The sequence below is a fragment of the Sinohyriopsis cumingii genome, chromosome 15 (genome assembly GCF_028554795.1).
Source record: "Sinohyriopsis cumingii isolate HCF-2022 chromosome 15, ASM2855479v2, whole genome shotgun sequence".
Classification (NCBI taxonomy): Eukaryota; Metazoa; Mollusca; class Bivalvia; order Unionida; family Unionidae; genus Sinohyriopsis; species Sinohyriopsis cumingii.
In genome coordinates this window covers 60,173,058-60,189,832 of record NC_142975.1, presented here as the reverse complement: position 1 = coordinate 60,189,832, position 16,775 = coordinate 60,173,058, and the positions used below count along the sequence as shown (strand labels likewise).

Sequence of the window (16,775 nt, the reverse complement as noted above, 5' to 3'; positions counted from 1 at the left end):
GCAATAACATCAGCTTATGAACAGGCTAAGTCATCTGTTAAATAGAGAATAGACCGTCCTCCATTTACCGTACCCCTATATTTTCAGCGGTATAAATGTTTGGAAGTTTAATTCAAAATTGTTTGTTAAAAACACTGAAACAATTATCTCAAGTTAAAGTTATTGCGAAAGAATGCGATTGTTATATTAATCTATGCCAATATTAATTTGTGGATGTTGTCATTCTATAATTTCAGTTGTCATTAACAAAATGTAATAGCAGAAGTTAAAGGGTGTAAGGACTGCATCATATGCATCATGATTAAGGTATTTAAAAACTACACTTTTTTCGCTCGTGCGAATGGTTAAGGTTAGTGATTTTCTTTAATAGCTTGAACGTGACGTGATCTCAGAGCTCCCGTGTGACTGCAATGATCATGGACAAGAGGAAATTATGAAACACAAACACTACGCTAGTATGAATAATTGCATTTATGACGTTGACCCCAACCTATGCTAGCATGCATAATTACTTTTATAATAATAAATAAAAATACTATTCTAGCATGTATTAATACATTTATTATTTAAGTCGTGAGATACATTAGATCGATGTTATTTCTTTTATTCTCTGGAACATGAAATATAGGTTTAGACAGTTTAGTTATACATTATGTCAACACTAATTCTAGACTACTGTGTACGTAAACTATGCAGGGCCGCGGACATGGTGTGATGACTATAACAAAATTCCGAGGGCCAACAACTGTCAGGAGGCCCGCCACATTCAGCGTTTGTAATTCTTGTGGGCCTGGTGTGGAATTTTTCCTAGGGCCCACTAATCCTGCCTGCGGCCTTGAAAATATGATGACAAGATGGACGAAACTTCAAATGGAATTCCCCTCCCCACCCCCCTTGCGGGTCCGGGGTTGTGATGTAGCACTGATTGTTGTTTCGCTGATTCGGCTAATGTAGTATGGCACAATAATTAATTTGTGAAGAGGCAGCAAACGTTAACAGTCCGCACAATGGACATAAACTTAGCATAACTGAAAGAAATAGATTTGTCTTATTTATAAAGTAGAGTACAAATCAATAAAAAACAGAAAGAAATTTATTGACTTCTTCAACGCTGTCGATCGTCATAAACTGTTGTGATGCTTCTCATATTTTGGAAAAACCAGATCAGATAATTAAGGTTTCCAAGTGCAAATTGCTTTGAAAACCTTCGAATCTGAATCCACTCGTAATAATTATTAAATCCTTCGGCTCCGACTTTTTTTTCTTCATATGCTGTTGTATTTCTTAGTCATTATAAAATAAGTGAATAGATTATGTTTTTATTCATCCTTCTAAAACCCAGTTAAGGTTTGGACCTCAACATCTTGGATCTTGTATTTGCACAAAATATCTGCTCATTTATTGTTCATCATCCAATTTTGCCGAGCCCAAATACTTTTTGATTTCGAAAGAGTGTGCATATAATTTAAGGAAATATAATGCAAAAATGAAATTGAAACATGCTCATTTATTTCCCAACAATAGTAAAGAAAGCTCATGTTTGAAAGTTAATATTTTAGCATAGCTTGCAATTTTTGCCGAAACTAAATTATGTTAAGAATAACATTTATCATGAAATTGAAGAAAAAATAAATATTATCAAATTTGTCGTAGAAGGCTTATGTATTTGTATGTTTCCCGTATAGTCACACATAGTCATTCATGTCAAATATGTACGAATGAGTGTGCGACGATACATGGTTATGTGCATGAACTTCTATTTTTATTTTTTTATTACAAAAACTGAGGACTACATGGCAGATGGGTCAGCCATGACCAAATGTGTTATCCTCGTTAAAGATAGTTTATTATTATTATTATTATTATTATTATTATTATTATCATTATTATGTCCATCGCGATATAATAAAAGCATTAGGCCCATTATGGTATGTAGTGTTACCATTTACAACGGGAAGAAATCGTTATGTCAAGAAAAGCAACACTTGCCTGCTATATCTGATTTTGGACGCAGATTTCAGATTTAATATTCTGATATATGATTAGGTAGCATATTTATGGGAAGCACACATACACATACTAATGCATGATTTTCTTTCTTTTCTAGACGTTTGGATCCATTGTGAGTGTGTGCACTGGGTCATCGGACCATCCAGTAACTGTGGGCGATGACATTAACGAGACTGTGTCTCAAAGAGATTGTTTAACGTATGTGCTCTTTGTATATACATCTTATTGATACCTTTTTTTTGAATTTAGTGATTATTATGTTGATTACGGGGACTCGCTGTTGAATGATGTATTTGGAGTATTGTGTTTATCATCACGTGTCATCCATTTTATCTCACTTGTTTAATATCGTTTTTTTTCTTTCTAATTTGGTTATTTTATGGATTTGAAACCATTACTGACTCAAAATAATTCAAAATTAGAAATCGATTCAGTTCCTTTAATTGTGTGTGTGTGTGTGTGTGTGTGTGTGTGTGTGTGTGTTTCTTTTTAACTTAATCTGTGTTGTTTTGACTAGTTTGACAAGCGTGTAAAATAATTTCTGACACTAACCTCACGCAAAACAAATAAAATTGATGTTTGAATGCATTTGTTTCTTTGCTTTTGTTTTCTTAATCTTTTAAATCTCATTGTGTAGAAATTTGGTATATTGTTTGACTACTTAGTAATGCATCATATAATGATAACAATCATCCATGGTTTCATCAGTATAACGGAAATAAAATGAACCACCGTGCTAAGGCAAATGTAGGGAACAGCAAACCCATGCGTGACCTACGTTCTATTAATACATCAAGGCCTCGGCAAGTGGATCCATTTTCCTGCTAATATTGTAACGATTCGGGACATTTCAAATGCAGCAGACGCGATTTTTTTTTTTGTTGCATGCAATTGTATTGCCTCTCAAATCTACTTTATTCATAAACCGTTGCCTACCCAAACTTATTTTTTTCCACAATGCTATGCATAACAAAATCGCACGGTGGGTGTTCAAGTATAATACATAGGTACTTATTTTCCTGTCTCGCAATATGGCTTATTTTAACTAATGTAAAGGATGCACTACTTAATCATACGTTTGGTTTAAATATACATCACGTATTTCAAACAAATATTTACGTCAAGCAGCAAATTATTGTCATCTTGTCCGAAAAAGGACGGGATTAATTTCTTGTATGTATTTATACTCGGCCATACAAATCATTCGAATGTATTTAAAACTATACCCGGCATTATATGCAACGATAATATTACAAAATACGAATTCTTGACAATTTTAAATCGTATTCATGTACAGCACACTTATTGGACAGAATACCAAAGAATATCATATAGAACTGAAAAAAGAGTAACATTTTGCATTTATAAATTTATTGTTTTCAGAACGGTTTAAATTCATATTTTGCTTACTTGATCTAGCAGCCCTAGATACATTAACAAAGTAAATCGAACCGTTTAGCTATGTCTTTATACATGATCTTTACACATGTTAACCTTGTCTAAATTACTATATGTATTCAAGACTTTTTATTCCTTTTAGTCTGGTCACTAATGCCTACATTTTTAGTGTTTTCGTCTAATTTTACCTTTTCCATCATAAATAGTATTCTAGCGTTTTGTCTATTCTAACCTGATCTAAAATACTGCGTTAGGTGGTACTTTTGCAAATGTTGTCCTGATATCAGATACTTCGGTAGCTATCGGTTTTTATCCATATCGACCTTATCTCAAATACTCCGTTAGGTGGTATTTGTATATCCATGTTGACCTTCTCTAAACTACTCGGCATTCTACTATTTGAATCAATTCTGGCCTGGTCTATAATTCAATATTGAAGGTTACTGTATTTGTATTGGAAGATTTGAACGAGTTTTCCGAGAAATACAGTAAGACCTTGCGAAGTTTAGTATTTAAATACAAGACAAGTTTTTCAGGGGGAAAGAAAACGAGTTCATATTTTCCCATACAAATGAAGCAGCCTTTCTTTAGTAGATGCTCATATATTTGGACTACCAAAGGCTTAATAATAAAAGACATTACAAGAAACAATGTAATTGAATTTATGCTTTATTATAAAATAAATTTACAACCGTAGATTCATCAATACACAATAACATTATTCATGCGCACATAGCTCCGACCAGCGACCTTTTTACTTAGTCGCGCGATCTACATCAGTTTCAAAAGCAATTGTCGTTTGTTCTACTTAAAATTGAAATTTAAGAGTCATATTGTGAATGAATGCATGTGGATTTTTTTTCCTATGTTGTTCCTATAGGTCAGTTCAGTGCAGAAAGAATGGAACTCAACTGAAAATGAAGGCTACTCGAAATCCCAGTACAACTTCTGTGTGTATTAGATTTTGCAGGTCGTGTCGGTCGGAACTCAAGAACTAAGAAAGTACAATTTGAGGAAATTCAAGATGCAAAAATGTAAGTATATTTATTACGATTCTAATTATCAGCTGCAGGAAACATGCTTATGCCCTGTCACTTGCATGTCGCTGTTCGAGGGACCCCAGCTATCACCTGTATCATACAGTGTGTCTTAAATCACTAGCTTAACACTGTATCAAAATAGTTACACGAGGAAAATTGCACAGCAGTTGTTGTGTGACACCCCATTTACCCAGCGAAAATAATACCTTTTAGTCGTCTTGGATTATTGGCTCTGAGGCTCTTAGTTTCCTACCAAAACCTTCAGTTGCATTTCTATCGAATCTAGTATTTTTACAGACCTGCAAAATGGTACGTCTCTAATAGATATGAGATAGCCCATGGCATCAATGTGTTATAGATTTTAGAACATGGAGAGTCTGCGTCATAGTCTTAACCATTCAATTAGCGAACAGATATGAATATTCTCCTGAAGAACTGTTTCAGTGATGAGAAAGGTATTTTCAATTACTGCGTCTCTCACGTTTGTTGTTGACATTGCGAATATTACGTTCATTAGTATGATTGTTTGAAAATTTCATTTCAGATTCAAAGAACTCATCCACTTCGTTAACGTTGTCGTCTATCCTTTCACTTGGACGAAACAGCTGCTTTAGCTCATTCTCAGACAAATTCAATCAACCAAAACCTAAAGCGCCTACTACACGAGTGTACATGCTTTGTATACAAAGTAATTTCCCATACACTATATTATCTTTAGGCACACGTGTCGTGTACGTGCGTGCATTACGAAGATGATCAGTTTCGTAAATTATAGTATTTTCATCCATGTTAGCCTGGTCTGAGAGACTTTCTATTCTGGTATCTTTATCCCGTTTGGACTAGGCTATCATACCGGTTCTAAAATTTTCATCCTTTTCGACCTGGTCTAAAATACTTAGTATTGTGGTATTTTCATCCCGTTTGGACTGGTCTTTCATACCCAGCAATCTAGTATTTTCATCCCGTTTGGACTGGTCTTTCATACTCGGCATTCTAGTATTTTCATCCCGTTTGGACTGGTCTTTCATACTCGGCATTCTCGTATTTTCATCCCGTTTGGACTGGTCTTTCATACTCGGCATTCTAGTATTTTCATCCCGTTTGGACTGGTCTTTCATACTCGGCATTCTAGTATTTTCATCCCGTTTGGACTGGTCTTTCATACTCGGTATTCTAGTACTTTTAGCAATGTTGACCTGGTCTTTCATACTCGGTATTCTAGTATTTTTAGCAATGTTGACCTGGTCTAAGATGCTCTCATTCTACTATTTGCATACATTTTGCCCAGGCTATAGCACTCGGTATTCTAGACGTTTCAGCAATGTTGACCTGGTCTAAGATACTCAGTATTGTTCTTGTCAGAAATATTTATTATTTTACCATTTTCATCGTATTGACCTGGTCTATAATATTTAATACTAATGGTTTGTGTCTTAATGTCTGAAGGAATAATATTTGATTCTTTTTTTTTTTCAAATGAGGCAAATTTTCAAGTACTTTCTCAATGCCACCAAATTGACAAGATGAAAAATTGCTCTTCTAAACAAAACTTTGTTTAATATTTGAAATTTCACTTCAACTTGTTTCAAAATTGGAAAAATATGTATTCTCCATTCTCGTTGGGATGTAGGTGTTACAACTTTAGCATGTTTCTTTTCTATACAAAGAGCATGCATTTCCTGTCTGACAGCAAAAGTCTCTTGCTTAATATTGATTTTATTATTGAAATGGTTACTAGCAATGGATGTAAAGATAAAGAATAAATAAACTGCAATAAGTGAATAAATGTTTTAAAATATGTTTCAGATGAAGTTTTGTATGGCTATGATTTTATTTAGTGCATGAAGTTTCAGTGAAAAAGGGTACGCAGGGAGAACAAATGTACAGTAAAGATAAGAACACACTAAACTTATTTTGATACCTTTTAATTAGTAACCTAGATGCAGTGTGATTTAATATACCGGAAGGAGCTAAGGTAGATAGCAAACATATCAGAATACAAAATATAGCAGAGGAAAACCAAATGGCTATCACATGTACATCTTCATAAAGTATAGAAAAAGAAGCAATATTTAAACATATTGTAGAAAGCATACGTATTTAATTATCCTTGTCATTTAAAGATGTTTCAGACTGACTGAAATGTCCAATGTGTAGGTCATCTGGCACTTTTATATACATATAATAACGTGTATGTTTTCGAACAGAGATATTAAAAAAGTTACGTAATATTTACATCAAGCATTTTATACACCGTTTACCACTGTAACAGTATTTACCGACCACTTTCAAAACTAATAGGATTAATATTTTTTTTTATTTTTCTGCATATTTGTTAAACTCCATGAAAGTTTGCTTTATCTGCTGGGGGAGGGTGTATTTGTCCACCTTCTATATACAAATGACTGTCATGCCGTTTATGTTACTGGGTGCCCATCATCTACTGTCAATTTAGTTGCGCTAAACATCGAAATAATTTACTAAACGCTTGACGCTTGGGGAAACTGGCAACCGATAAAAGCTAGCTTGCAAATCTATTGGTTGGTGAGCCCCCAATACAGTAGTAATAATAAGAAACTTTCATCTCTGAAATAAGTTAACGCAAACTCTGTTTTGTCTACTTCCAAACTTTTCATTCCTGTCAAACAATATGTGCATGCCACTGAATTCCATTGAATAGGAATATATAAATAGAGTTCAGAAGATCTTGTAAATTGTACACATTATGCATGCGCCCTGACATTCGAACTCTGGTTTCTAGTTTTTTAAGTTGATTTTGAATGACGAAAATCTAAAACGTGCATATTATTAAGGACTCCACACCTGATGATTAAAAACTAAAAACCTACTTAATCAAATCGTATGACATACGCCCATTAAATATTTCCTTATTCGACCAGTTAACCAGTATGACCTTAGTAAGTACTTTAATTTCAAATTCGTATAATATAAAATTAGCAATAAAGTAACATTAGTTTGTAATGGATCTCTCGTTGCACTTACTATAATATCGTTCATATCTGAGTATTGTATTGTACTATGCCGACGCCGATCAAATGTCGAAGCCAGTAGGTTTCCAATGAAAACAATACAGGGATAAAAAATTATACTTAAGTAGCGACTGATCATAGTTGTGAATTTTCCTTCCCTGGGTATGACGTGAGTCAAAATTGTATCTACCTAGCCTATATGTATAAGCATGAGATCGGTTCCAGAAAATTAGACTAACTCAGTTCGGAGTAAATGTAAATTTGCATGACGTAAGATCAATAGGTACAATACATGAGGAACATAAATCACATGACTTGAATAACTATATCCACGGAACAGAACTAAATATTTGGTCAGATTGGCCGTATTAAACACCCTCAATATCACATGAGAATGACAGATGGCTGATTCCGACGAATCTCGTATCATCTTCTAATCGGTGTATTTTGTCCTCTTACAAATAAATAAGCATGTTCCCGGAAATTATTGAAATGTCAAAAATAAAACTGGAATATGGCGCATCAAAGGGTAAAGGACTATTAGCTTGTTAAATAAATTACGTGTAAAACACGCTTCGTCCAAAATTCAAAGCACCCAACGCTGGGTTAATCATGAAAGCCAGAGACTTTCTCCCCATGCTTCAACACGGCGTTGAATTAGTTCCAATCTCCGCCGTGTCGGACCTGTTCTCTCTTGGAGTTCACAAAGATCAACACGTGTTGGAAAAATAAGGTTGGATTTGATTGTTGATTATACAAGTTGTGTATAAATAGCAATGTGTCAGGGAAGGATTACGTCTTGCTTCAAATACCCGTGGTCATCTGTTGCATCATTAGCATCATACAGGCAGGATCCGTTGCTGTTGAAGGGGCAGCTGAGTTCATCATGCAATCCATGCTAGCTAAATTCAGGAGCTGATCGGCTGAAAAATATCATCGTCATATGCAACACATTTATCAATTGCTTGAAACATAAACAGGCTTTGTGACAGTGTTCTATGTAATTAAAAAATAATACGCTGAGGTTTGAATATCAACACTATGCGTTTGAGGTCGCGTTCCCTTTATCCATTCCTTCTTCAGTAACACCAGTGCACACTTGATTCATAACAGTATTTCCATTTATGAAAAGAAAATTACCACAATTGATGCAATAAATATTCGAAATGAAATAACTTTAATGCTTTTTAATTGAAACAGAAAAATATTGATAACAAAGAACCTATTTCCAGTATCAAAAGGGTGTGCATGTAAACTCTTGGCATTAGTTATCCTATTTGAAATTGAGCTATGAAAATAATCTCATTTTCGTTAGATGACTGATACTCAAAAATGAAAGCGAATTTGATATATAGGTTGTATGTAATATACTGTTCCTATGTTTGCTTCTTAGTAAACGTTCAACGTCTTTAGGCTTTATTAACAGCAGAAAATTGTATTTGCAAATTAGATTTGAAATTAATTCCTGTTCTGGGATTGAAAGATAAAAAAAGGTGTTCATCTTTCTTCTGTTGTCTACACGAGTGAGTAATCGTTAATAACGGACCATATTCATTTCATTCAAGACTGCTTACATTTATGAAAACTGACATTTTAGTAATACACTTTCTGAGCGTAATTGAATATTTTCGTCCTAGTATCGTGGTAGGAGTAATTAAAATATGTACAAAATAGGTATAAAAAAAAATCATATATCACTGTAATATCGTGTATGAGACATTAAATGCGCAGTAATAACTGCATATAAGAAAACATCAAAACATTTGAAGGAACTTTGATCATGTAACAAAAACACAATGCCTCGAGCTTTCTTAAGTTTTTTCATCACTCATGTTTAATCTCGAGTTTTTCACAATGTTGTTCCAATGATTGCCAGACATGTGATAAAGTACAATCAGAAAAATACATTGTTAATATGGCTGTAAAACAAGAGTGAATGTACAGTCGCCATTGCAGTATTCGAGCTATCTGGCATTGTTGAAAGTGATATAAGTCCGGTGTGAAATTTTTTGAAAGAAACCCTCAAAGGGCAGTCAGTAATATTGCTTGGTATTTACAAATACAATTTGTTCTTCTCGTTAATGAGGACGATCGATAAATACATTGAATGTCTGAGATTTTGTATATTTATGTGTTGCCAGCATTAATGATGAACTGCTGAATGTATTGGTGTTCGTTCCTGATTTTGAAACTGAGCATCATAACAAAAAAAGTCTCAACTTCTCCTTTGCATTGTTGGACTAAGTGTACTTCTTTGCCCCTTCAATGGCTGACAAACAGGTTGTCACATACGAACTTCTTAACATATATGTGATTATTTTCAATACTGATTATGATTATTAGTATTACCTTTATATACCGTTCAAACGTAGAACACGGTTGGCCCCTTTGTCAACGAACTCTTATAAAGGCCTCAACATAAATAATTATTGCAAGGAGAATACCACCTGCAGGCAATACTACTTACTTCCAGTTCCCATTAAAGCCAAATTTTGTAGAGAATTGAGTCCGCTACCAAACAGGCTACCTAATCCACCTAAATTGCTGCTGCCGCCAGAACCACCAGCGGTACCGGATCCACCGAGACTAAACATGGAGGGGAACATCTGGGACATGGGATACATGTCGGCATGGCCGCCACCAAACAAGCTGCCTAATCCACCAGCATTGCCGCTGCCGCTAGAAGCTCCGCCAGTACCTGACCCACCGAGACTAAACAAAGAGGCGAACATTTGAGCCATGGGATTCGTGTCCGCATGACTGGCGGTTGCACCAGAAGATCTTTCTCCGGTCATTTGGTTCCTTGTGAACAAGCTGTTCCATCCACCTGCTGGGTGTAATTCTGCTGTTCTTCCTGACATCCCTGCATTATCTATCGGCCCTGCAGTTATAACATAGTGTATTAGTAGATCTCCTGAAATATTACGTAACAGTATGTACGTATTACATTTAATTTTGTCCCAACTGAAATCTGATGGTTCGCAAAATACTTTGGCAAATAATTACACTTAGCAATAAAATAAATTCATTTTATAATTTTGTTTTATCGAATTCAAATTATATATTTTGGTGAAGGCCTACAATAGGCAATTCGACTCTCGAAAGAAAGGACATGTAATAATTAATACATACATACATATATATATATATATATATATATATATATATATATATATATATATATATATATATATATATATATATATATATATATATATATATATATAAGGGAGAGAGAGAAAGCATTATTTCGAACAAATATACCTGTGGGTGTGAAGGGTGTTGTGCTCATTGCATTAGCAACACTTAATACAGCAAACAAAAGTAAAAGGATCCGCATTTGAATGGTCGGCTATCAGGAGGGATATGTCCTAGTGAGATCCTATGGTGATTACCTGTGTCAGAATATGAGGGTTGAAGCGTACCTCAATGGGGTTTTGGTGCGTTTTATAATCGGAATTTATTCATGTTAATTATTTCCAGTCACTTAATATGTGACCTCCGCTTGACATATCAGGCATTTTAAAGACGTATTCATATAGTCATTTATTATTCTGCATGACTTGTTGGACACGTATACAGAACTGAACATATTTTACTGTTTATATACTCAAGAACAAATAAGATTCAAATGTATTTTATGTCACTCTTATAACAAAGGTCGTAAAGATATCGCTAGTGTGTACTAAAGCTACTACTTTAAGACTGACCTTCATTTTATTTGTTTTTGTATGCTTGAGTGAGTTAAGAAATGCGATAGATAGATATAGATATATATCTGAGTGAACGCAACACATTACTGAGCGAACGTTGCAGGGTCAACGTGACACATAGCCAGTTCAGTTGATGAATGTGTCTAAGGTACCATGTTACAGCTAAAGCTTGAGCTAGAATACAGTGTTTGAATGTTCCCGTTGTGGGCATGATCGATTTTAATGAGGTTTCAGTTCGGTAACGGTCAGGAAAATTGGTCAAAGCGAGGTGAATTTGTTTCTCAGCATCCAAAATAGCAAGGGTTCAAATGCTGCAGGAACAGCGTTTGTACTTGCTGCCACATTTATCCTAATTTGAAACTTAGCAGAGATCGATTATTATGGAAGCGCAAAGGTGACATTTTCCAGCCTTCGATACGCTTGTGTTAATTTTGGCAGTAAAAGAAACTTAGATCTTGATTGGATAGGTGTAAGTGCTTGGAGTATGTTCCCACGCAAAGTGTCATGTTTTATAAATGTCCTACGTGGCAACTTTAGTCAGCGTAAGTTACAGCGAAAATCCTGACTCGTTTAATAAAAGTATAATGGACGTGGAATCGGAGGCATTGAGAGATGATTTGGGTAAAATGGTAAAGAGATATATATGATAATTTAATTGTTAAGAAGTCAAAAACATTTATGCGCATGTCAAAGGCTATAAGGTTTTGTTTGTAATATGATAGAAAATATCCTTGAAAGATTGTACACATCCAATCAATTTCTCAAAAGAGTTTCATCCCTAGCTAGATGATCCATTCAGAGAGAAACCTACCATCCCTAGTTAGATGATCCATACAGAGAGAAATCTAACGTTGCTGATCACACGATTCTTCGAAAGTAACCTAACATCCCGTGTCAAACAATCCCTACAGAGAGAAACCTACCATCCCTAGTTAGATGATCCTTACAGAGAGAAATCTAACATCCCTAGTTAGATGATCCTTACAGAGAGAAATCTAACATCCCTAGCTATATGATCCTTACGGAGAGAAATCTAACATCCCTAGTTAGATGATCCGTACAGAGAGAAATCTAACGTTGCTAGTCACACGATTCTAAGAGAGTAACCAAACATACCTAGCTGGGTGATCCTTACGGAGAGAAATCTAACATCCCTATCTATGTGATCATTACAGAGAGTAACATAACAGATCTAGCTGGATGATCCTTACGGAAAGCAATCTAACATCCCTAGCTATATGATCCTTACGGAGAGAAATCTAACATCCCTAGCTGTATGATCCTTAAGGAGAGTAACATAACAGATCTAGCTGGATGATCCGTACAGAGAGAAATCTAACATCCCTAGTTATATGATCCTTAAGGAGAGAAATCTCACGTTGCTAGTCGTATTATTCTTATAGAGAATAATATTGAATCGCTAGCAATAATTAGATGGCCATTAAATAGAGTAATTTGCTGTCGATAATCAAAAGAATATTTTGGAAATTTCAATCCGTTCAGGGAAACCAATGACATCGCCCTGTACCTTATAAAGAGTATCCTAATATATCTAGCTAGATGATCCTTAGAGAAAGTAACCTAACATCGAAAGTTAGATGATCTGTTCAGCGAAAAACCTAACGTTGCTGTTCACACGATTATTAGAGAGTAACCTAACATAGTTAGCAAGGTGATTCTTACGGTGTGAAATCCAACGTTGCTAGTGGCATACTTCTTACAGAGTGTAATACAGCATCGCTAATTTCAGACAGTAATTTACTGCCGATAATCAAAAGAATAATTCCGATAGATCAACCCATTCAGGGGAACCAATGACTGTAAATATCGACCTATACCTTGGTGTTTATATCAAGGGAATGGGATCCATGTAATAAGTTAGTAAAAGAGAGTTCACCAAGAACGATTACCTACGCCTCCGATCGACTTTGTAACCGGTATGTCGAAAGATTTAACAATCAGTATTCCCCTCGCTGATAGATTGATTTTTATGTTGATTTGAACTAAAAGAACATGTCGATTATTATTATCAAGTTCTAGCCTTCGTGCACATAAGCCTCGCTTACTACGCATTTGCAGAATGAAGAGAGATTGTGACTTGACGTGCTATTATTGTCATTCATTTTCGATCTGAAGCTATATCAGACCGAGAGAATTCATGTAATAGTTCACCAAACGTAATCTCCTCCCTACATACTAATGTCAAGTATACGCGGAGTTGGTCACGAAGCTTGGAACATATCTAAAAGTAATGTGAATGATGTACAAATCATGTAAAATTAACCAATTAAGTTCAAGGCTACAAAGCAACCAATATACTAATTAAGGAGAGTAATACTCCTCACAGAAGACAGACCTCCATGTCTCAAGCCCATGTGTCCCTTTTTAGTGAATTGAATTAGCTGTGATTACACTGCGCGGGAAAGCATCTTGACAACATTGTTACAACAATTGATCACGAGGCGATACATTGCATACCTGAATCCGCTGTTTTGTGTTTGTTTCCAATTACTAATCTGTAGCGATTACATTAACAATTCATTAATCAAATATAATTATTCTTTTCCTTGTACATACGACTTACATATTTTTCAAAAAGGTTTTGCGAGTAGCTACGAAAAAGAAATTAGATTTACCACGCAGATTAAAACGAATTTCTATGCAAGAATGTTGAAATGAGATGCGTGATTAAGGGATATTTGTGAAAATTATCTATGAATATAGACTTGATTAAATCATCTGGATATTACGAGTGGATTATTGAAATTTAGACACTGCTGAATTACTTCATCTAATTCATGGAACCTTGGAATTAGGTGCCTTTTAGAGAAATTGGTAAATTGTGTCCTGCAGTTTTACAATTTACATCACAATCAACAACAAATCGATACTGGATGCTGACATCTCACTAGCTTACAAGTTAAATGACATTAATTCCAATTTTTATGAATTGATTGCGTTTTCTATGTTTTTGATTGGATGTAAACTGTCACGTGATACTGATCTGGAATTCTTTACACATCGATAAAATCTGCGGACTACTTTTATTTCCCTGTTTCCAGATCATTTGATGTGAAGTTTTATCTGTATCAACGCCTTACAAACTCATAATAACAACAAGATCCCACACAACCACTCCTGTGATTTCCGATTAAAAATGACAAGCCACAGATCAAAATAGACCATTAGAAGTTAAACAATGTAATTCCACAGACCTTACTGCACTCCAACACTCACCCCTTTTGCTGAAGAAGGCATATGGCAGGCTTTAGAAGCCAATCTTCGGAAAATATTGTATTTCACCTCGACAACATGTTACAGCAGCGATTATTAAAGGTCAGGGTCATATGTCTAGGTATATCACTAAAAATGGACCCGATTTTGCTTTTGAAAGATCGAAATGCGTAGAACATAACAACGACGTTGCTATAACAACACGTGTCATACGCAAGCGTAATTTTCGAAAAAAAAAAAGGAATATTCCTGGTTTAACCACAGTAACCATTTTTTATATATTAAGGTAATGGTCATAGCAATATATCGATGGCATGACCCGCTATGACATGCTACCCCGTGTCACTGTCTAAAGAATCGATGAATCTTGGCTACCAAAGATAGGGCTACGTATTCTATCGCAGTTAAGAGGCTAATGAAAGAAAACTTCCATGTACATAAAAGTGAATTTTTAGTTGATTAAATCTGCTGAACTGATGTTAGAAAGTAAGTAAATTGGAATTACAAGGATTGAATGATCATGGTTAGGTATTTATCGATGTGTAAATTGTATCTAATCACTCACAAAGTTAACATAAGTCCTTCGGACTTTATTTACTTTGTGAGTGATTAGGTAAAATTTACACATCGATAAATACCCAGCCGTGATGATTTAATCCTATATTAAACTACGAATCGATGATGGATGCTGAAAACTAACAAGTTTGCTATTTATATAACAGTCAGCTACAAATCGACAACGGATGCTGGCAGCTCACAAGTTTATTATTGTTATGATTGTTTCCAAAAACGTTTAGATGAATGCATTCAATTTAGAGATGCTTTGAATGCTTCACTTTTACCATACATTTCTTTTTTCCAACACAATAAAAGTGGCAATACTCTTTTCTGAAAACCATGTATAATTTTTAATCAGGTATGTGATCATACCGTTTGACTAAGTCTTACGACTGTACTGCTAGTTCAGAATGGCTATCATATCGATTTGAGAGTGGTGTTGAATTCGGTTGCTCTGATGGAAGAAGGTCGTCTTTCTACAAGAGCGACAATTTGCTTCTAGTATCAGATCTGCTTCCGAAACTTGGTACAATAGATGAACAGTTTAAGAATTGCCTTCTTTGGAATGGACGGCTAGTTAATTGTTCCTGCTCACGTCAATCAAACTCGCACTAGGGCGCAGACAATTTTTTATTGCAATAGAATCGCTTATTATTGACAGCAGAACACACATTAAGACTGTTCCGTTATTTTTAACATGTATAGGTCAATCCGAATCTCCTCGGCCTTTTTCCGTTCTGTTTTTGCTGTCATTGTGAACTATATTTGGATCCACTCTGCTCTCTGCTCATATGGTATTATTTGGCTGAGGAAGGATACAAAGTCGTAATTGGAATGTGATCGGCCCTTTCGGTCTCAACATATGTAACAAGAAGCGAATCACCAAACCCAACAAATGTATTGTATTCTTTCAACTACATCCGAAGCTATTTCTCGATTTCACGAAAATGACATTGACGTTCAGACTGAGGTAAGTATCATGCGAGAGCGTTAAGAATCATACTCGAGCAAAGACGCGCTGTTCTCAACATAAACTCTAGAACATCGCCTGGATTTTTTTACTTTCACATTTGACAAAGTGTGACGCTGATATGCTTCATTCAAAACGATGGTACACAAAAAGAGAGGCAACAACCGTAATAATATGGATCAAATATAGAAAGTCAGGCGAAGCTCCATCTGTTTCTTGGCTGACTAAACCATCAATTAGCAGCAAAGTCAGCTGAGAAGAAAACAAACCAGCAAAAAGGCTTTTAGATTAAAGAAAAAGTTCGTTTGAGAGTTACTTGAAACATTCAAATTAATGTAGATTTATATGAGATTGAGTTAAAACAAAATAATGTGACTTAAATATTTTATTAACTTAAGGACAAACGGGACAATTAGAGTATTCTTTTTGAAACAAAGACAAGTAAATATGCTAACATGTTAGCTACATGCAATACAATCCAGATTTGCACGATTATAATAGAAGGGTAATAAATACGAAAATTAAACACAGAAAAATATATCATGAAAAGTAATATTTCACATAAAGATAAATACTGAAGATAAATGTCTACCCAAAACCTATTATGACCTTTCAAGTTTGCAAAATGCGTTGTTTCAAATCCAGATTTTTCAGGTATTAATTTAAACTTAAATTGGAACAACATTTTCCCCAAACTTTAAATATTGGAAACACATTTTTATATTAGGTTACAATACTCTGCTTTGTTTCCTGCATGAAATACCATACCAAGCTAGAAACTGTAATGGCTAAGACATCATAGACAATATTGTGCAATATTTTGTAGCCCTTATAATCAGTTCTATTTCATAATGAAGATATA

General features: G+C 34.9%; 1 protein-coding gene across 1 annotated transcript; it reads right to left on the bottom strand.

Annotated features, from left to right (window-relative positions):
* Positions 1-6,369: 6,369 nt before the first annotated feature.
* LOC149781893 (uncharacterized) lies at positions 6,370-10,839 on the bottom strand. The gene is made up of 3 exons (XM_089934797.1): positions 10,703-10,839; positions 9,906-10,319; positions 6,370-8,361 (listed from the first exon to the last, which is right to left on the bottom strand). The coding sequence occupies exons 1-3, from the start codon at positions 10,776-10,778 to the stop codon at positions 8,243-8,245; spliced, it is 609 nt and encodes a 202-aa protein (XP_089790923.1). The 5' UTR covers positions 10,779-10,839; the 3' UTR covers positions 6,370-8,242.
* Between the last annotated feature and the right edge of the window lie 5,936 nt (positions 10,840-16,775).

Coding starts and splice junctions, on each gene's coding strand:
- LOC149781893 (XM_089934797.1), bottom strand. CDS start 10,778: ATGCGGATCCTTTTACTTTTGTTTGCTGTATTAAGTGTTGCTAATGCA. Junction 10,320..10,702: donor AACACCCTTCACACCCACAG/GTATATTTGTTC, acceptor TTATAACTGCAG/GGCCGATAGATAATGCAGGG. Junction 8,362..9,905: donor GGCTTTAATGGGAACTGGAA/GTAAGTAGTATT, acceptor GATATTTTTCAG/CCGATCAGCTCCTGAATTTA.